The sequence below is a fragment of the Notechis scutatus genome, chromosome 16 (assembly GCF_049901735.1).
Source record: "Notechis scutatus isolate UNSWTSFEM ecotype Mainland chromosome 16, rNotScu1.2, whole genome shotgun sequence".
Taxonomy (NCBI): Eukaryota; Metazoa; Chordata; class Lepidosauria; order Squamata; family Elapidae; genus Notechis; species Notechis scutatus.
The window spans coordinates 4,132,501-4,153,252 of record NC_142024.1 but is presented as its reverse complement, the minus strand read 5'-3'; the positions used below and the strand labels follow the sequence as shown (position 1 = coordinate 4,153,252).

Below are 20,752 nucleotides of genomic sequence, written 5' to 3'. Positions count from 1 at the left end.
CGGCTTAGGCAGAAAACCCCAGACCATTTCAGACAAATGCTTATCCAATCTCTTCTTAAAAGCTTCCAGTGTTGGAGAATTCACAACTTCTGGAGGCATTGCACTGAGTAATTGTCCACCCTGTTAGGAAGTTTCTCTTCAATTCCAGCGAGTTTCTCTCCTTGATTAGTTTCCACCCGTTGCTTCTCGTCCTGCCTTCAGGTGCTTTGGAGAATAGCTTGACTCCCTCTTCTTTGGGGCAGCCCTTGAGATAAATCGAAAGACCTGCTGGTCCCTAACTTTTTTTATTGTCGTTGTTTGGTTTCATTTTCTGGCAGCTGGATGAGCTTTTCCGCAACTCAGAGGTCAAGAGGGATTTCAGGAGTGTCCAGGTGCGACATCTGGGCCAAAGCAGCGCCGTCAGGGTCATTGTGGAGACCCATTTTGACCCAGGTGAGTCTGCACTTGGTTCCCCCACACCATTGAGCCAGGCGCACCTCTTGGTTAGAGTATGATTGATCTGTCGGTTGGCTTGAATTCAATCATTGAGCAGGGGTGGGCAGCTACGCCCCCTTTACAATCTGTGGACTTTGTCAGAGTGTTTGCAGCATGACTATTATTATGAGACAACCCAGGAGCAAAACACAACACACACTTAGACTTTCAACAGTGGTTTATATACAAGACACATACAGAAATATATATGGTAGGCAAATACCTCACAAGCAATCAATCCTCTTCTTAACTCTACACGGAGAACTCTGCAATGGATACCGGGCACAAGGAGAGAGGAAACGCCCTCTAATGGCTGCCTTATATAAACACCTCTTAAAGGGGTAGAACCCATCCTCCGTCTTAAAGAAGCAATACCAATGCTGATTCACCTTCATTGCATCAGCCATTATATTGCATCAGCCTTACTGCTGGTCGGCTCTTAAATCCCAATACCTTAACAGACTTCAGCTCCCAGAATTCCTGAGGCAGCTCCATCTAAACCCTCCTCCCATTTCCCCCTGCCACAACAACCCTACAAGGTAGACTGGGCTAAAAGAGCTTTTTCCTAGTCCTTTGTCCCATTCTTTCACTTCAGTACCACTCAGGCTGGGTCTGTCGTGAACTTAAAACTCCCCATCTTCTCTCGCCAGGCTGATGGGAATTGAAAGCCTGTGTATTTGTATTGTCCTGAGGTCATGGTTGCCATCCTTCTCTCATTTTTTGAAAGCTGAAGGATTCAGGGCAGGTGGAGATTATAATTTTTCTCCCCCCAGAAGCGATGTTTGTTTGGAATTTCTGGGCAGGCAAAAAACGATGCCACGGAAACGTGGTCCCCGATTTTCTGCTTTTTTTTAAAAATGCGGGATCAGCGTTCAAAATCCACCCCCCCCCTTTCCCCCCTCCCTTTCTTTCCTTCAAGCCGAAGGGCCTGTTCCTAGTTCAAAGCCTTTATCATCCAGTGGAGGGACACACACAAACACACACACACACACACAAAAGCAGTCTTTTGCTTTTCATTTTGAAACCCCTTTTAAGGCATGTCTTTTGCTTAGCAAAACGAAAGGGAAGCTGAGCCCGGTTGAGGGGAGCTCTCTCTCTCTGTGTGTGTGTGTGTGTGTGTGTGTGTGTTGTTTGCTGGCTTCAAGGTGGAGGATGCCCGCCCCCCCAAGCCTCCTGTTTCTTCTTTTCCTTGATGTTTGCAGCTACTTCTTACACGGCTGCCGACATCCAGCGGGCCCTTTTGAAGCAGATCAAAGCCTCTAAGAAGAAAACAATCTTGGTGAAGAGACCCCAGCAAGAGAACATCAAGTTCATGGACTTTGGTATATTCCTTCATTCCCTTTTTTTCCTTTCTTTCTCCTTTCTTCCTATTGCTCCCTCCTTCTCCTTCTTCCCTCCCTCCCTCCCCTTCCCCCCCTTCCTTCCTTCCTTCCTCCATCCCACTTCAACTGTCTTCTTCCCTCCCTCCCCATTTTCATCTCTCTTTCCTCCCTCCCCTTTTCCTTCCTTCCCTCCCCCTCTCCTCTTCCTTCCTTCCTCCTCCCTCCCTCTATTCTCCTCTTCCTTCTCCCTTCTTTCCTCCCTCCCTCCTCAACACTCTTCTTCCCTCCCTCCCCATTTTCATCTTGTGTTTTTGTGTTGTGCTTTTTTTTCACCTGTGTTCTGTGGTTCCACCCTTAGTCTGGCCCTGGACCTTTCCTTCCTTCCTTCCTTCCTTCCTTCCTTCCTTCCTCTTCCTTCCTTCCTTCCTTCCTTCCTTCCTTCCTTCCTTCCTTTCCTTCCTTCCTTCCTTCCTTTCCTTCCTTCCTTCCTTCCTTCCTTCCTTCCCCCTTCCTTCCTTCCTTCCTTCCTTCCCCTCCCTCCCTTTCCTTCCTTCCTTCCCCTCCCTCCCTTTCCTTCCTTCCTTCCTTCCTTCCTTCCTTCCTTCCTTCCTTCCTTCATTTCTTTCCTTCCTTCCTTCCTTCCTTCCTTCCTTCCTTCCTTCCTTCCTTCCTTCCTTCCTTCCTTCCTTCCTTCCTTCCTTCCTTCCTTCCTTCCTTCCTTCCTTCCTTCCTTCCTTCCTTCCTTCCTTCCTTCCTTCCTTCCTTCCTTCCTTCCTTCCTTCCTTCCTTCCTTCCCTCCATTATTCTTTCCTTCTTCCCTCCCCTTCTTTCTCCTTCCTTCCTTCTCCTTCCTCCTTCCTTCCTTCCTTCCTTCCTTCCTTCCTTCCTTCCTTCCTTCCTTCCTCCCCATTAGTCTTCCTTTTCTCTCCTTCTTTCTTTCTTCTTCCTTCCTTCCCTTCCCTTCTTCCTTCCTTCCTTCCTTTTTCCTCCCTCCTTCCTTCCTTCTGATTTTGCCTTTTTTTTTTTTTTTCTGCCTTGGTTGTAACATTTTCCTTGCCAAAAAATAATAATAATTCATCTCCTCCCGAGAAAGCCCACTAAAACTTTTAGTTCTTCCTCCATCGCTGGGACTTTGCGAGAGGATTTTTGCTGTGTGAAGACACGCAATTCCCTTTCAGTGGGCAGAGCGTTCCCGGCTTCCTCACCCTCTCCGGGAGCCGGTGATGCCAGTTCCTACAACCTTCCTCCCGAGAGAGAGATGCTTTTCCCAGTTTCCTCTCTTTGGGAAAGAAGGAACAAGAAGGAAGTTTTTGGCGGCCTCCTTAACGGGCTGGTTTTCCTCCGGAGTTTTGATACGCTGCTTAATCTGGGCTGATAAGAGTGAGAAAAGCTCTCCTATTTCTTTCAGCTGCTCCGTTTAATTCCTAAGAAACTTATCCTGCCCGAGCTTCATGTTTTGGCAGGGATAGTCTCCACAACCGTAGAGCCAATGGAGAAACTGTTTGTTTCTCTAATGTCCCCCTCTTCTCCCCATCGCGATTGTCTTGTGGCCGCGAGTTCCACCGTTTCATTCCAACCCTCTCCGCTTCCCCTTGTTCTCCTTCTAGACTGGATCCCTCAGCTCTTCACCACCACCACCACTACCACAATCGCCACCACGATGGCTCCCATGGCCGCCAGCTCCCAGAGGTTCCCCAACACCACCAATCCCCGGAACCTGAACCCGGGATGGCTGAATGGGAAATCCTCCGGAGGAGCCACCACCAAAAGGCCCAGCACCAGCCTTCCAACCTCCATGGACCGGAAGAAACCCGTGCGCCCTGTTCCCACCACCAAGAAGCCCCCGCGGCCCTGTGATTCTCATCCCTGCTTGCACGGCGGCACCTGCGAGGACGACGGCCGGGACTTTACCTGCAGCTGCCCTGCAGGAAAAGGAGGAGCGGTTTGCGAGAAGTGTAAGTTCCGAGGATGAAATTTCCTGGCGGCGAGAACAATTCATGAACGAAACAGCTGGTTGTGGGTTCTCTGTCTGCTGTGGCCTATTGGCCGCCGGGCCCTCCAGCAGCCACATCAGAGGAGGAGGAGGCGTGTGGGAGTCAGGGTCAGCATCAAGGCAACCTGGGAGCTCCGGGGGAGAGGGAATGGAGTTGGCAGGGAGGGAGGGGAGAGAGAGAGAGAGAGAGAGAGACATGGAGCCTGGGCTGTCCGTCAGCCCTCAGGTGGAGAGTCCACAGCCCCCAGGTCTGGAGGTGGCCGATGAGGAAGAGAAGGAACAGCTGGGCCCGGTGCCTGATGCGTGGATGCACAGAAGGCAGAGGAGAGGAGAGCAGTGGAAATCTATGGGCTGGTCCTTAGGACGAAAGAAGCACCGCTGCTTGCGAAGCCCCACCCTAGTTCCAGGGATAAAAGGCAGGGGGTGGAGATGGATAGACGTGACAGACAACTATTCATCTTCTGGCTGGATGGACTTGTTAGCCTGAGAGAGAAACTTTTACCGGGGCTGCCGACATTTCTAATAAAGGAATCGTTTCAGTTCACTTCAGAGGGTTTGTTGTGTTTGGGGAGCTCGGCCAGGACACCATTACTGGAGGTTTTTAAGAAGAGAGCCGTTCATCCAAAATGGCAGAGGTTGGATTAGAAGACCTCCAAGGTCCCCTTCCAGCCCTGTTATTCTATATGTTCTAAATCTGGGGAGAAGCACCCCATTTCTGCTTGTGAGCCCTGGCAACACAACCTCCATGCTTCCTTTGATTTATTTATGACTGATGTTTCGTTTCCCCCACCTCCCCAAATGGCTGTAAGCACCAGGCAGCCCCAGAAGAAAGAGGCAGCATTATACAGCCAAGTGATCTCGCAGGAGGGGGGCCGCTATTGAGAAGGCTCCAAGTGCATTCCTGTTTTTTCCGAATGAATGGGGCATTGGAAGCCAAAGTGGTTGTGTGTGTGAGAGAGAGATGGGTTAATGCATCACACCTATGTTTTGTAAAGAAAGGGTCTTTTTTATCCCGCAACACGCTCAAAGGAACAGGATTTGCAGATGTAAAGCACATGGTGAGAGTGCATCAAAAGAAATGGAGCTTTTATCCCTGCGGATACAAAAGCTCGAATAAGGAATTAACGCAGGACCCCTGGGGAAATCCTCCCTCCCTGCAGCCGCCTGGCTTTCTTCCTTTGGATCCTAACACGCACCTTTCCGTGTGAATTCTCTGCCCGTCGCAGCCATCCGATACTTCATCCCCAGCTTCGGCGGGAAGTCCTACCTGGCATTCAAAATGATGAAGGCTTACCACACCGTGCGCATCGCCATGGAATTCCGGGCCTCCGAGCTGAGTGGGTTGCTTCTGTACAACGGGCAGAACCGCGGGAAGGACTTCGTCTCCCTGGCGCTGGTGAACGGATTCGTGGAGCTCAGGTGAGGGGTGGCCTGATGGTGAGGGTAGGAGGGGTAGGGCTGGGAAGGTGTTCCTCGAAGCCAGATCAGGCCAACGGGTTCTTTGTGTGGTTGGAGACCAGCCTGATGCCCAAATGAGAACTCGGCAAGAGGGACGTTGATGAAAGCGGAAGGCCATCTTCTTCCTTTGCCGTAAAAGAAAGTCATCGGGTTCTACCAGGAGCCTTGGTGGCGCAGCGGTGAGAATGCAGTATTGCAGGCTAGCTCTGCCCCACCGCCTAGAGTTTGATCCTGAACGGCTCATGGTTGACTCAGCCTTCCATCTAAAAATGAGCCCCTGGACTGATCCAGTCCCATTGATCACAATCTAATGAAGGATTTGGGGTGATTGGTGTGCTGTGCTAGGAAGCTTTTGATCCTTCCCCCCTCCCCCCCTTCAAAATGATGCTGTTGTGGTCTTCATCAGGATGCATTGGGAATAGCAGAGGGCTGTTATATTTCCAAGGGGCTCGGTGGCTCAGTGCTTCAAGACGCTCAGCTTATCAGCTGGAGAGCTGGCAAGCCTGGGTTCGAGACCCAAGCGTCGCATGATAGGGTAAGCTCCCATTCCTTGCTGCAGCTCCTGCCCACCTAGCTGTTCGAAAGTTAGAAGTTAGTTAGAATTCTTTATTGGCCAAGTGTGGTTGGACACATAAAGAATTTCTCTTGGTGCATATACTCTCAGTGTACATAAAAATAAAAGATACATTCGTCAAGAGTCAAGAATCATAAAGTACAACACTTAATAATAGTCATAGGGCACAATAAGCAATCAAATCATACTAGGAAACAGTCAATATAAATCATAATGATACAAGCAACAAAGTTACACAGTCATACAAGTGGGAGGGGATGGGCGATAAGGAGTGATGAGAAGATTAATAGTAGTGCAGACTTTGTAAATAGTTGGACAGTGTTGAGGGAATTATTTGTTTAGCAGAGTGATGGCGTTGGGGAAACACTGTCCTTGTGTCTAGTTGTTCTGGTGTGCAGGGCTCTATAAGCGTCGTTTTGAGGGAAGGAGTTGAAACAGTTTATGTCCAGGATGTGAGGGGTCTGTAGATATTTTCACAGCCCTCTTTTTGACTCATCCAGGATACAGGTCCTTGATGGAAGACAGTTGATAGTAATTGTTTTTTTCTGTAGCATGCAAATGCAAGTAGTTAAATAGGTACCACTTTGGTGGGAAGGTTATACAGCATTCTGTGCACCTTTGGCATGTAGTCATGCTGGCCATACGACCACGGAAGCTTCCCCGAACAATGCTGGCTCCCTCAGCTAAGAAACATAGATAGACAACACCCCCTAGAATCACATACAATTAGAAAGGGGAAATCTTTATCTTTGATCATATTTCCCAGTTACATCTCCTTTGAATTAGACTGTTCAATAACTATCAGTCAAACCTGTGACCATCTCTCCCAGGTTCAACACCGGCTCGGGGACAGGCGTGATCACCAGCAAGGTGCCCATTGAGCCGGGCCAGTGGCATGCCCTAGTGGTCAATCGGAACCGGAGGAACGGCGTGCTATCCGTGGACGGAGAGCCCCACATGCATGGCGAGAGCCCAAGTGGGACCGATGGGTTGAATCTCGACACCGACCTCTTTGTCGGAGGAGCCCCGGAAGACCAAATTGATGTGTGAGTAGAGTTAACTTTAGAATGAGAATAACAACCTCCTTCGAGATTAGTGAAGATGTATCCCGACATGAATCCGGCATGTTGGAAGTACAAAAAGAAAAAAAAGGTACATTCTATCACATGTGGCGGCCCTGCCCGGAGACCCAAAAATATTGGTTAAAAATTAAACAATGGTTGCAAGAGATTATCAATGAACCAATAGAACTAGAACCGGAATTATTTTTATTGGGGATATTCAAAAAGAAACATGGGAGAAATATAAAATATATAGTACTATATATTTTAACCGCAGCCAGTATTGCTTAGGCCCAGTGCTGGAAACATGCATATATACCACCAGATGAATTGATCAATCAAAAAATAATGACTTGTGCTGAGATGGATAAATTAACTCTGAAGTTACAAGAGAAAGAGGAGACGGAGTATTATAAGACTTGGGGAAAATGGTATGACTGGATTGAGCAAAGATAGATAAATGGATGATGAAAAAGTTAATGACAAGCAACATATCAACTAATGTTTATATTTGCAAAATAGTATATATTTTGTAAATAATCCACAAAATAGTAGCATAAGACAAATGCCACAAACTGTTGAAGTTAAGATATTTGTACTCTGTTTTTTAAAAAAGTCATAAAATACTAATAAAGTTTATTTAAAAAAAAAATAGAATAACAGAGCTGGAAGGGATCTAGTCCAGTGTCGTTCTCAACTGCCCAAAGGGGTGTGAAGACACAAACATCCACACCCTTTGGGGGAAGCAAAAGCAGGAAAGGGGAATTTGAACACAAGAAGGGCTGAGAAAAAAAAACCATGCAATCTCCCTGTTAATTTTCAAAAGCTTGTTAAGGCTGCAAAAAATGAGGAAATACAGCAATTTTGGGGTGTGTGTGTGTGTGTAATTTTTTGATTCGATGAGATGCTAACAGATTTGTCCTAGTTCTGTATTCATAGGATGTGGAGCCCTGGTTTTTTTTTTTTTATTCATTTGCTTTAATTACCGTGATGCATATTCATTTCCTTTCAGGATGCTTAATAAACAGCTGGGTTACTGCTAGTTTTTCCCTCTGTTTTTGGTTCTTAAGACAGTAATTCAGGCAGTCCTCAACTTGCAACCATTTATTTATGGACCAAAGTTACAAAAAAAAAAAAAAGTGACTTGTGACCAGTTTTCATACTTATGATGCTTGCAGGATCAATTTTGCTCAGTCACGTGATCAAAATTCAAATGCTTGGCAACTGGCATGTACTTATGACAGTTGCAGCATCCTGGGGTCATGTGATCCCCAAGCAAAGCCAATGGGGAAGCCAGATTCACTTAACAACCCTGTGACTGTCTTAACAACGGCACATAATAACTGCACGCAAGAAAGGTCATAACATGGGGCGAAATTCACTTAACAAGACCAGAGAAATATTTGATGAGTTGACAATGTCCTTTGTTTGTCTGCATCCCAGGGTGGCCGAGCGCACATCGGTCACCGCGGGCCTGAAGGGCTGCATCCGCCTGCTGGACGTCAACAACCAGATGTACGACCTGCGAGAGAAAGGCGATGACGTGCTGTACGGCAGCGGCGTGGGCGAATGTGGCAACAACCCTTGCCAGCCCAACCCCTGCCACCACGGCGGGCTCTGCCACACCATGGAGGCCGAGATGTTCCACTGCGAGTGTCTCAATGGTTATACAGGTGGGCCCAACCTCCCTGTGTGTGTGTGTGTGTGTGTAAGCAAGAGATCTTTCAGCTGCAGAACTAGCTTTCTAAATGCAAGGAGGCAGCGTTCCTCCCTGCCCCCCGCAAGCTAGTTATCTGCATGCACAGAGGGGTGAAGAGGCTGGAACCCTCTTCCCCAATCCACTGGTCTTGTGAAAATGATGGTCGGTGGAAGAGAATATTTGTAGCTCAGGGTAGAACTGTGAAGTCCTTGGTGCTCCCTGAGGTTGTGGTGTGGCCTGTGGGCTGCCGGCAACTCCAGCCAAACCAGAGGAGGAGGAAGAGGAGAAGGGACTGTGGGAATCAGGGTCAGCATCAGAGCAACCTGAGCGCTCCGAGGGAGGAAGAGAGAACGGAGCTGGCAGAGAGAGAGAGAGAGAGAGAGAGAAACAGAGGCGGAGACTGGGCCCTCCGTCAGCCCTCAGATGGAGAGTCCATAGCCCCCAGGGCTGGAGGTGATGACGCTGATGAAGAAGAGGAGGAAGAGCTGGGTCCAGGGCCTGACGCGCAGAGGTGCAGAAGGCAGAGGAGAGGAGAGCAGTGGAAATCTATGGGCCGGTCCTTGGGATGGAAGAGCCACTGCTGCTGGCGAAGTCCCACCCTAGCTCTGAGTATAAAAGGAAGGGGGCGGAGAGGGATAGATGTGGCAGACAATTATTCATCTTTCGGATGGATGAACTTGTTAGCCCGAGAGATAAACTTTCACTGGGGCTGCTGGCACTCCTAATAAAGGAATGTGATTGCTCCGGTGGCCTAGAGGTGGAACTCTCGCCTCACAATCAGGAGGCTGTGAGTTCGATCCTAGGTAGAGGCTAATATTCGGAATAGACTCTCCTGCTCAAGCAGGGGGTTGGATTAGATGACCTCCAAGGTCCTTTCCAACTCTGTGATTCTATGATGATCTTTCGAGTTCACGTCGGAGGGTTTGTCGTGTTTGGGGAGCTGGGTCAGAACAGGTTGGTGTCATTTCTTGCTGACGTTTCAGGACCCAACTACGTAACATCATCAGTGCTAGGAGGGAGTGGGGGTTTGCAGGGAGGAGGAGGAGGAAGAGGAGGAGGAGGACTGTGGGGGTGTCCTGAGGCTTTCTGAACTTTCAGACGTTTCATGACCAAGCTAGGTAATATCATCTGTGCTGGGAGGGCGTGGGATTTTCAGAAGAGAGGAGGAGGAGAATGACTGTGGGGTCCTTGGTGCTGTCTGAGCTGGGTGATTTTTCTGGCAGACGTTTCATGACCAAGCTAGGTAACATCATCAGTGCTAGAAGGGTGGAGACGAGGATTGCAGAGAGAGGGAGGGAGGAAGGGAGGAGAGAGAGAGAGAGAGGGAGGAAGAGGACTGTGGGGTCCTTAGTGCTTTCTGAGCTTTTCTTGCAAACAATTGTGAATCCGTTCAGAGCCCATCCAGAGTTGGCTGCCTAGCTACGCTTTTCTCTCTTGCCCTGTGCCCTAGGACCCACCTGTGCTGATGAGAGAAACCCTTGCGACCCCAATCCGTGCCATCTCTCTGCCACCTGCTTGGTGTTGCCAGAAGGCGGATCGAAATGCGAATGCCCCATGGGACGAGGAGGCGAATTCTGCGAATCAGGTCAGCGGTAACCAGGGAAAGGTGGGATTAGGATGCAGCTGTGATAGAGGTTTTGAAGCATCCTTAAACATTTAAAACGAAGAAATATCCTCTGCTTTTAATGCCAAGGCCCTTTCGTGGGAGCTTTCAATCCACAGATCAGGCAGTCTGCAGTATGTTTGTGCTAATGGCACAAACCCAGTTTATTCAACCAGCCAGCACTTAGCACACATCCCTCCTTCCCTCTCTTAGTTGCAGAAATGGACCAGACCGTGCCTTTTCTGCCGGAATTCAATGGATTCTCCTACCTGGAGCTGAACGGTCTCCAAACATTTGTGCCGGAGCTACAGTATGTTTTTTGTCCTTCTTCTTCCTTTTCCTTGTCTCTTCCTTTCCCTTCCTCGCTGTTTCAAGCAAATTAGACCCATGTCTTTGATGCTCTCTGAGCTGGCTTGTTGCTCAGGGTTGACAGGAGGGGTCCTTGTTGTTGGCTTGTTTTCTTGCAGCCGTTTCATTACCCAACTAGGTAACATCATCAGTGCTACAAAGAGTTGGGGTTTGCTCTCAGTTTATATTCTAGTGACTTGCCCTGTCAGTGTTGAAGGAGATGATCTTAACCCTAATCCTAAGTGAAGTCATGCCCGATTTTTATAACCTGTTTGACCATGCTCATCGAGCAAACGACTGCCGTTGTTAAGAGAATCACATGGCCATTAAGTGAATCCAGATTTCCCCCAGAAGCCAGCTGGGAAGATTGTGTTCACAAGGGACGCTGCAACCGTTATAAGAACATTTTGCCGAGAACTCTCTGTAGAGGCTTTCTTTTCCTTCCTTTTTGGGATTCAGAGTGTCCTGCTTGGGCGGGGGGTTGGACTAGATGACCTACAAGGTCCCTTCCAATTCTGTTTGGTTTGTTCAGAGGTCTCGCCCTGCTGCTTTCGGAGGGGATGGCCTGGCTTTGATTTAGGGGCTGAATCAATTCATTCCACAGAATGTCATTTTTTTAAAAACGCAGTCACCGTAAAAAAAAAAAAAAGACAATAAAAGTTATCATTTCAAACTGATTGAGGGGATTTGACAAGCAGTGAAGTCACCGCAATCTGTTTGGAGGCCTCTAATTCAGTTTGAAAACTCAAAAACCCCTCAGCTTCATTCCCTATCGGATTCAGTCAGGAATCAGGTCAGATTTCCAGATGAAATATTCATACGCCCTACTTCTTTTTTTAAACCTTTTCTTTTCTTCTGTTGTTTTTTTCCCAGCATGGGAAATTATTTTTTCCCAATTGAAACTATGGTTAAATCTTCTCTATAGGTCATGAAATAAAATAGAATAGAATTAGGTTAGAATATAATATAATAGAATAGAATAGAATAGAATAGAATAGAATAGAATAGAATAGAATAGAATAGAATAGAATAGAATTCTTTATTGGCCAAGTATGATTGGATACACAAGGAATTTGTCTTGGTGCAAATGATCTCAGTGCACATAAAAGAAGATACATTTGTCAAGAATCATAAGGTACAATCATGTACGCAAATTTTCGTACAAAATTTTCTGACCATCATATAATATGTCAACTCCTCTGTCATTCTAATACTTAACATTCCTCTATCAATAATACAGATTCTCTTTCCAAGTCCCCCTCACCTGATTCTTTCATCTTCCAACTTCTACCTCCTGTTTCTAACCATTGATAAAACCTAATCCGCGTTAAATAGTATTATGTATCTCTTTTATCTTTTATTTTTAGTGTCCGTCTGTCCATTTCCGCACAGCCTAGTATCTTCCTTACCGTCCCATCCTCCTAACGGGGTGTTTTCGTTCTTCCACTGCTGCGCATGTACAATTCTTGCTGCAGTTAAAATATGCAATATTAAATATATTGTCCCTTTGTCATAACCCTCTGATGTGATACCTAGTAAAAACAATTCTGGTTTGAAATCTATATGTTGTTTGGTCTTTTTTTTTTCCTAGCCACGTATGTATTTGAATCCAAAATTTCCTTGCTATTATACAGGTCCACCACGTGTGGTAATATGTGCCGCTGTTTATTCCCACAGGGATAAGATGACCATGGAAGTGGCTTTCCTGAGCAGAAATCCCAACGGTTTAATTTTCTACAATGGACAGAAGACGGATGGGAAGGGAGATTTTATCTCCTTGGCCCTTCACAATGGATACCTGGAGTACAGATACGACTTGGGCAAAGGAGCCGCTGTAATCAAGTAAGAAAAATAATACTCCGTGTGTTAAAATATATTGTGAGCGCAAAACTTTTAAGGATTAGAAATTGTGAGGGCTTTGAGTTATAATCCCGGGGTTGATTAAAATTCTATTAATATTTGGTCTTATTAGTAGTCCTAGATATTTGGGATATTGAAATTTTGGGGGAATAATGAGTAATTTTTAAAACCTATCTATATAAAAGCAAAATACCACTCACGCATCATCACAAAATCTCCAGAACCGTAAAGCCTACAAACTTGAATTTTGGCATGTATTTTCCTCTTGGCTTCTAGGTGCTCACTGAGAAAGGATTCTTCGAAACAACTATCAAAGCATTAGTATTTCGTATATTATTATTATTAACATGCTCTGATGCTAAAGAGTTCTACTCCCCCTCCCCACTGAAAAGAAACCTGTTCCAAATGCAAAACACAAGCAGAGGAGGGGAGTTTCAATTTTAGTTTCACAGCAGCAACCAGCTTTAGTACAGAATAGTTGAGCTAAGCCATGCCCAGGGTCCTTGCTGTTTCCTTCTTGCTCACACAGCAAATACTGCTTCAGTTTCCAAATAGCCCTCAACTCTCTCACACACTGACAGGATGCTAGCCAGATGAATACTGATGGATGATGGTAGGCAGAGGCACAATTTTTCCCCCTTCTTTTACTCCCCAAAAACTAAGCCTGACTACATATTTTTGTGGCAAAACACGGGTATCGAGCTAGTATTAGATATTAGTGACTTAGTAGGGGATAACAAATACATGGTGCAAAGAAATGTTATTTATGTTGAAATGAATTAATAGGGGGCAAAAAGATAAAGAATTTTAAAAAGAGAACGTCTCGATTATACACAGAGGCATGGAAATCATTACGACTCAAGATTTTAAATAGGGGAGTAGGCCTAAACCATATGGAATTGTATCGTCCTATCTTGCTTCTCCAAAACCAACTCTTGACTTGATTTTAAAAAGTTTCCCGTGTGAAAGTGAGGGGACCAGCTTAGGTTAACGCAAGGGCCTTCAAACTTGACAGCGTTAAGACTTGTGGGACTTCAACTCCCAGAATCCCTGAGCTAACATGGACTGGAGGAGGAATTCTGGGAGTTGAAGTCCCACAAGTCTTCAAGCGATCAAGTTTGAAGACGCCTGGCTTAACGGCTTCAGAGACAGAACAGAATGAGTCTCGTTTCTGGTCTTTTTTTCCTCTTGTTTTATATCTCGCATTCTTCCCTCCAGGAGCAGAGACCCCGTCCCTCTGAATACCTGGGTCAGTGTTTCGCTGGAGAGGAACGCGCGGAAGGGCATTATGAGGATTAACAACGGAGAACGGACGCTTGGTGAATCGCCGGTAAATTAAGTCCACTCTCGAAAACGGTTTGCAACAGTTTGGGATCCGGGCGGTGGGTGGGCGGGCAGTCCCTTCATGTCAGGATTCCGGCAGTTACCCCCATTTAAATCATGAGTCTGGAGCCTAACTTCCAAAACGGCCGTCGCTGTGAAAAAAAGGCCATAAGTCACTTAACTGCCATTGCAACTTTGAACTCAAGGAATGGTTGTTAAGTCGAAGGATCACAAGGAGAACAGTGAGTCCGAACTGGCTCTGAAAAGGCAGGGTTTCATCTTGACCAATGCTGACCCCCCTACCCATGTTGTTCAGCGAGGTCTTTGGGTTTTAAGAGAGCCGACATTTTCCTTCTTACCCACCCCACCTTTCCCCCAAAAATACTCAGAACCATTTAATGCCAGGCTGAGCCTTTCCCCTAAAGCCAGATCCTCTTTTTTTTCAAGTTAATCTCACCCCTCGACCCCTTGCCTGCCTTCCTTCTTTCTTCCCAGGCCTGGATCGCTCCAAGAGCCTTTTTCGCTCTCTCTTCTTGCCTCTTAATTGTCTCCTTGGAAGCCACCATGCCTTTGGCAGCTCTTCCAATCTAGGACCTGTTGCAAAAAAAAAAAAATCCCCACTGCTCAGCACTGGCCAAAAGGGCTCCTGGTTCCCCCCCCCTACACCCGTGATGGCAAACCTATGCCACAAGTGGCACGCAGGCCCATTTGTGTGGGCACACAAGCCCCAGGCAAACTTACCTCACTGCGCATGCGGCGCCTCCCAGCTGGTTTTTGGCCCGTTTGAGGCCCTTTTTCGGTCTCCCAGAGGCTCGAGGGAAGCCTCTGCGGCCTTTGGAGGCCGAAAAAAAAGGCCCGTTTCATCACTTCCTGTATTTCCGGAAATACTGCTGCAGCCAGCTGCCTACAATTTGGCAGTTCAAACCCCGCCAGGCTCAAGGTTGACTCAGCCTTCCATCCTTCCGAGGTCGGTAAAAAGAATCCTCCCTCCCTACCAGTGGTTAGAATGCAGCATTGGAAGCTAACTCTGCCCACTGCCAGCAGTTCGGTCCTGACCATCCTCCCATCCTTCCGAGGTGGGTCAAATGAGGACCCAGATTGTTGGGGGCAAAAGGCTGACTCTGTAAGGGATGTAAAAGCACCGTGAAGCGGTATATAAGTCTTGAGTGCTAAGTGCTAATTTGGTACATTCAAAAATTGTGGGTTTTTTTTCTTGCTCTGGATATCCTCCCTTCTCTCCCCCACCTCTGCTTAGGACAATTTGAAATTTTTTTGGGGGGGCGGGAATCCCTTCTCCTTCGAAAGGAGGGATGCTGGTAAAAATACCCTAAAACAAGAAGAATTAAAAATCTCTTTAGCTTATGAACCCAGTCTTCCCCAGAGATCTGTTTCTCCTCCTTGCCTTTTCTGCCTCAGAGGCTGCAAATTAGGGATTTAATGAATCTTGCAACGCTCTGTGTGGTGGTGTCCATATCACTGATCCTTTCTCTGTTTTCTCTTTTGCTTCCCATTTGCGTTTCTTCTTCCTCCTCCTCCTCCTCCTCCTCCTTTTCCTTCTTTTCCTCCTTTCTCTTGCTGTCTGGATGTCAGAAATCTCGTAAGGTAAAGAGATAAGTATAACCACCCCTTTCATCCTCATTATCTCATTTCCATTGTGGTGAACCGTATTTATTTTTACCTTCCCTATCCCCAACACCAATGATATTAATAGACTATCATCTGCCTCTTTTTTTTCCCCCCTGTTGTATAATCCCCTCTTTTAACATAGATGTTTCCTTGTTTCTAATTAAGAGAGCCTCCGCATCCACAATAATTAGTTGTGTGTGGCTTCCACTCCCCTTCCCAAGTTCGAGCCATTTTCCATCATTAATGCTTTTCACACATTAGATAGTTCCCTTTTTAACACGGTGAATTTGAAGCAGCGATGGCGCCTTTGATTAAAGGACAAATAAGGGTTCGTTAAACCATGGCTTATGATCGGGGAAGCTGGAGCAGTCCTTCCCTTGCCACAATAGTTTCACTGATTCTCAATATTTAGATTTGATTTAGAACAGGGGTCGCCAACCTTTTGGACCTCAGGGACCACCAAACTCATAAATTTTAAATCCCGCGGACCAGAGACCCTGGGAAAATCCCCAAAAAAGTCTGCAGGAAAATTCCCCACCCCGTTTTCCTACCGATCAATCATTCTTTATTTGGGATCGCAGGATACTGTCTCCAGCTCCATTCTCAGGGGGAGAGAGAGAGAGAGACTTTTGGCTTCATGCAAGAAAAACAGCAGAAGCAGCAGAAGTCTTTCTTTCTCTCCCCCAAACTCCACCAGAAATGAGTCTTTGCCGGCACAGCCTCTTGTGTTCCCATGGGCCATGTGGGTGGCGCAGCCTTGTGTTCCCGCGCAGCCTGGATTAATTGCTTTGGGGGCAACATTTCTCTGCGGACCACTAAAATTTTCTCACGGACCACTGATTTAGAATATCTCTGGCAGGACTGAACCCCCGGGGGGTGGGGGGCGGAAATAGGACCAGGTTTAATCTCTTAACAAGCTGTTGGTTTTGCAGCTGTAATGAGCTAACCCCCTTCTTAATACCCAACTTTGATTGGCATGCTTTTTCTTCCGTGGGTTAACGGAAGATTTAAGACACCGAGGAAAGCTACTAAAAATCTGTTGGGCTGGTTTATTATTATTGCTAAATTGGTTTGCTGAGGACACGCCCCATCCCTTCCTACAACATGGTCTAATCAACCATCAGTTAAATATAATTATAAAGGTCCTGTCCTCCATGAAAACTGTACTGCGCTGTAATACGTCTGCTCGACTTCAAGGACATCTTAAGAAGTTTGATTGTACCGGCTGAATGCCATTGGTAGATCTTCCTTCCGCTCTTGGTGACCTCCATTCTCAATGGATTGTTTTTTCCCCCCTTTTATCCAGTTGCCCCACACCTCACTTAATTTAAAGGAACCCCTCTACGTCGGGGGCGCACCGGACTTCAGCCAACTGGCTCGGGCTGCCGCAGCATCTGCTAGCTTTGATGGAGCCATTCAGAAGGTAAGGAACGTCTTCCTCAGATAACAGATAATCAGAGTTGGAAGGGAACTTGTAGGTCATCTAGTCCAGGGATCCCCAACCTTTTTGACGCCGCGCCCGGTACCGGCATCAGCTGGGCGCGCCGTCCGGCATCAACTGGGCGCCGCCATCTTTTTGACGAAAAGTGCTTCCGGTGACCTCACCGGAAGCACTTTTCGTCAAAAAGATGGCGGCGCAGCGCTTCGGTGAGCTTTTTCGGCAGAAATGGCTTTCTACCCGGAAAAGCTCACCGAAGCTCGCGCCATCTTTTGATGAAAGTGCTTCCGTGAGCTTTCTACCCGAAAAGCTCACCGAAGCACTTTTTACCAAAAAGATGGCGGCGCCCAGCAACCAGCGGCCCGGTAAGAGTTGTTCCGCGGACGCATCGGTCCGCTGGACCGGCGGTTGGGGACCCCTGATCTAGTCCAACCCCGCCCAAGCAGGAGACCCTACACTGTTTCTGACAGATGGCAGTCCAATCTCTTCTTGAAGGTCTCAAGTGATGAAGCTCCCACAACTTCCAAAGGCAACTTCTGTTCCATGTTCTCCCTGTCAGAAAGTTTCTCCTTATTTCCAGGTTGAATCTCTCCTTGTTCAGTTTCCATCCATTGTTCCTTGTCTGGCCTTTGGGTGCTTTAGAAAATAGCTTGACCCCTTCCTCCTCTCTGTGGCAGCCCCTCAAATATTGGAAGGTTGCTCTCCTGTCTCCCCTGGTCCTTCCCTTCCCTAGACTAGCCAAGCCCAGTTCTTGCAACTGTTTATTGTATGTTTTAGCCTCCAGTCCCTTAATCATCCTGGTTGCTCTTCTCTGCACTCTTTCTAGAGACTCAACATCTTTTTTACAGTGTAGTGACCAAAACTGGATGAAGGACTCCAGGTGTGGCCTTACTAAGGCTTTATAGAGTGGTATTAGTACCTCCCTTGATCTCGATTGTATCCCTCTGTTAATGCAACTTAGGATTGCATTGGCTTTTTTGGCTCCTCGTCAGCTATATGATGGAGTACCTCTGCCAAATGAAGATCTACAACTTTCTCGAGGGCTGCAGCAAATTTGGGGTGAAAAATGCAGGGGTTTATATTGTGTAGCTGTGGAAAAGTTAACATGGGTTCCTGGATGGAAAGAGAATCACTAGGAAAATAAACCTCGTGGGAAAAAGCATCAAAGGAGAGAAGGATCCAGTTGGTTCTTTGCTGTAGTTAGGACTGGATCCCACGAGTAAGATAAGTTTTCAGTTGAATGGTAGGAGGAAATTATGATGGTGAGAACTACGTGAGAATGAAAGCATTAACTAGAAAGATGGTGGCTTGGTCCTCCAGAATCTCAACAGATGTTGGTTGAACATTCTCTTCTTCTGGAGGTTGTTAGAGGAGACCGGACCCCTTCATCCTACCATCCTTTAGGACTTTATGGGATAGCAGCTTCCATAATTACCACCCGGTAGGATAATTAACCATGCTAGCTGAGAATTATGGCCATTCCATCAGGAAGGGACCAACCCGAATCCGGTTGGCTTCTTTGATCCCTGGGGTGGGACTCGGCAGTCCATTAGTCTCGTGTTTTTTTAAAGTCTGCCATTGAGGCTCTAATTCTCCCTTCCTTCTTCCTCTCCAATGGCTCAGATTTCCATCAAAGGGACCCCCATCCTGAAAGAGAAGAACATCCGCAGCGCTGTTGAGATCTCCCCTTTCCGCTCCCATCCCTGCACTCAGAAGCCCAGCCCTTGCCAGAACAGCGGGACCTGCCAACCCCGTTTGGAGAGCTATGAATGCACCTGCCCCAGAGGCTTCTTCGGGACCCACTGCGAGAAAGGTGAGTCTGGGTTGGCCGAGAGAACCTTGGAAGGAGATCTTGACTCTCTCTTCCACAGCCAGACTGGTCCTTGATGGCGCAGAAGAGGTAGAAGGCCTTTCCCAACCTGGTTGGGGTCCCTCCCAGGACAGCTCAAGGTTCTGTCAGGGTTTCCGGCGATTGCCCTAATTAAATCATGAGCCTCGAGCCAAACTTCAAAAAAATTCAAAAGATTTATTAGGAGCAACATGCCGGCATTAACCGAAATGAAGCCAACTCTGGCATACGTCATTTACAGTCATCTGTGACCCTGTTTCCCACTCCCCCCCGGGTGTGTCATAAATCAGATTCTCCAATTAAGCACATTCACGGGCTGGGCGCCATCAATCACATTCTCCAATAAAGGATTTTCGAGGGCAGAAGATCCGGTAGCCTAGCTACAATCTTTGTAGATAAGGGTGGGATGTACTTCTGTTTCTAAACTGCCATAATGCTCCTTCAGATTTCTCCCCCCTCCCTTGTTTACGGCAACTCAAAACAGGCATAGAAATGCTTTGTGAGTTGACAGCTTCTTTCTGTTGAATCACAGTTTGGGGCTAGGGAACCCCAAGAGCTGTGGGGGTGCAGTGGTTAGAATGCCCTATTGCAGGCTGACTCTGCCCACTGCCAGGAGTTCGATCCTGACCGGCTCAGGGTTGACTCAGCCTTCCATCCTTCCGAGGTTGGTAAAGTTGAGGACCCAGATTGTTGGGGGGCCAGAGACTGACTTTCTAAACCGCTTAGAGAGGGATGTGAAGCCCTGCGAAGCGGTATACAAGTACTAAGCGCTCCTGCTATTTTGTCAAGAAGTGGGATTTGGAAGGCATATTTTCCAGCCTGAAATGATCCAAATTCTGGGTCTCTGCCCCACCAAAGCTGAGATACCGGCCCTCCTCTTGGCCCTGCTGGCTGGGGATTATGGGTGTGGGGGTCTCAATTGGGCACCGGCGGACTGTTCTCAGGTTTTGCTTCCTTCCCTCCAGTCCTCACCGAGAAGGCAGCTGGAGACTCCGATGCCATCGCCTTCGACGGCTGGACCTACATCGAATACCATAACGCTGTTACCAAGAGGTAATGACCGGTGGTGGGGGGGGGGGGGCGAGATTTGGGGAGGTTAAAACCAACAGAGTTTGGCCCGAATTTAAAATCTGGCCGAAGGGGGGAAGCCCCTTTTCTTACAAGCCCGCCTCCTTTGGGCGGAGCCAAGGCCAACAAGTCCCACCCACAATCTCAATCTCTTGGCAGCTTGTATTTTTAGCCTGTAGGATGGGGAAATCTTCCCCGTTTTATCTTTATCTCCAACCTCCTTTCGGAAGCTGATGCACAAAAGCTGCGCTATTTCTCCTTAAGCCCATTTTTAGTCGATGCAGTCTGCAGATCTACTGCTCCTGTAGAGGGATGCTCCATTCGGCTCACCCAACCTATTGTGTCTGCCCACTTGTGTGTCTTGTTTCTGTACGTCTCATTCTTGGCTGATTAATCATTCTCCAAATCCAGGATGTCTTAAATATCCTGGCCTTTGGGGACTCTGCTAAACAACTTTCCGCTTCCAGAGTCGGGGAGTCCCTTTGGAGAATGTGATGTGTTGTTGCTCTTTTCTTCCCCTCCTTTTTTTTCTTTCTTTCTTTCCTTCTTTCCTTCTCTCTGTCCTCAACCACCTTTGTATTTTTGTTTCATTTGCAAGCCAACTGACCAATGAGATACCAGCGTAAGTAAACACCTCCATTCTCCGTCACTTCCACACCGCCCGCCATCCTCCCTGCTTGCCGATCCATCCTTTAAAATCTCCTCCCACCAAGGGGCCTCTTGAGAAATCAAACCTTGGAAGCCCCAAGAAGATCTCGCCGGTTGTCTGTCGCCTCTTCACTTAAATCCAAGACACTTTTGCAAGTCCTTCTGCCCTTCCTTTGGGCCGCAAAGTTGGAGCTACTTTTAAGTATCATCTTCTGTGGGGTCCTTGAGCTTGGTGGTTTTCTTGCAGACGTTTCAGTACCGAACTAGGTAACATCATCAGTGCTAGGAGGGAACGGGGTTTGCTCTCATTTTATATATCGCTAGCACTGATGATGTTACCTAGTTTGGTAATGATATACCATTTGGTACACCATCTGTCTGAAGTGATACAGGGTTTCCTGCCTGAGC

General features: G+C 47.3%; 1 protein-coding gene across 1 annotated transcript in view; it reads left to right on the top strand.

Annotated features, from left to right (window-relative positions):
- Positions 1 to 20,752, top strand: part of AGRN (agrin) — a 183,832-nt gene that overhangs the window by 153,136 nt on the left and 9,944 nt on the right. The window contains exons 21-33 of the mRNA XM_087944607.1: positions 318 to 432; positions 1,677 to 1,796; positions 3,404 to 3,751; positions 5,016 to 5,208; positions 6,652 to 6,867; positions 8,326 to 8,555; positions 10,032 to 10,166; positions 10,398 to 10,494; positions 12,210 to 12,374; positions 13,611 to 13,722; positions 16,648 to 16,764; positions 18,403 to 18,592; positions 19,594 to 19,681. Of these exons, the coding sequence (XP_087800733.1) occupies positions 318 to 432; positions 1,677 to 1,796; positions 3,404 to 3,751; positions 5,016 to 5,208; positions 6,652 to 6,867; positions 8,326 to 8,555; positions 10,032 to 10,166; positions 10,398 to 10,494; positions 12,210 to 12,374; positions 13,611 to 13,722; positions 16,648 to 16,764; positions 18,403 to 18,592; positions 19,594 to 19,681 (2,126 nt within the window). The remainder of the gene's footprint in view (positions 1 to 317; positions 433 to 1,676; positions 1,797 to 3,403; positions 3,752 to 5,015; positions 5,209 to 6,651; positions 6,868 to 8,325; positions 8,556 to 10,031; positions 10,167 to 10,397; positions 10,495 to 12,209; positions 12,375 to 13,610; positions 13,723 to 16,647; positions 16,765 to 18,402; positions 18,593 to 19,593; positions 19,682 to 20,752) is intronic.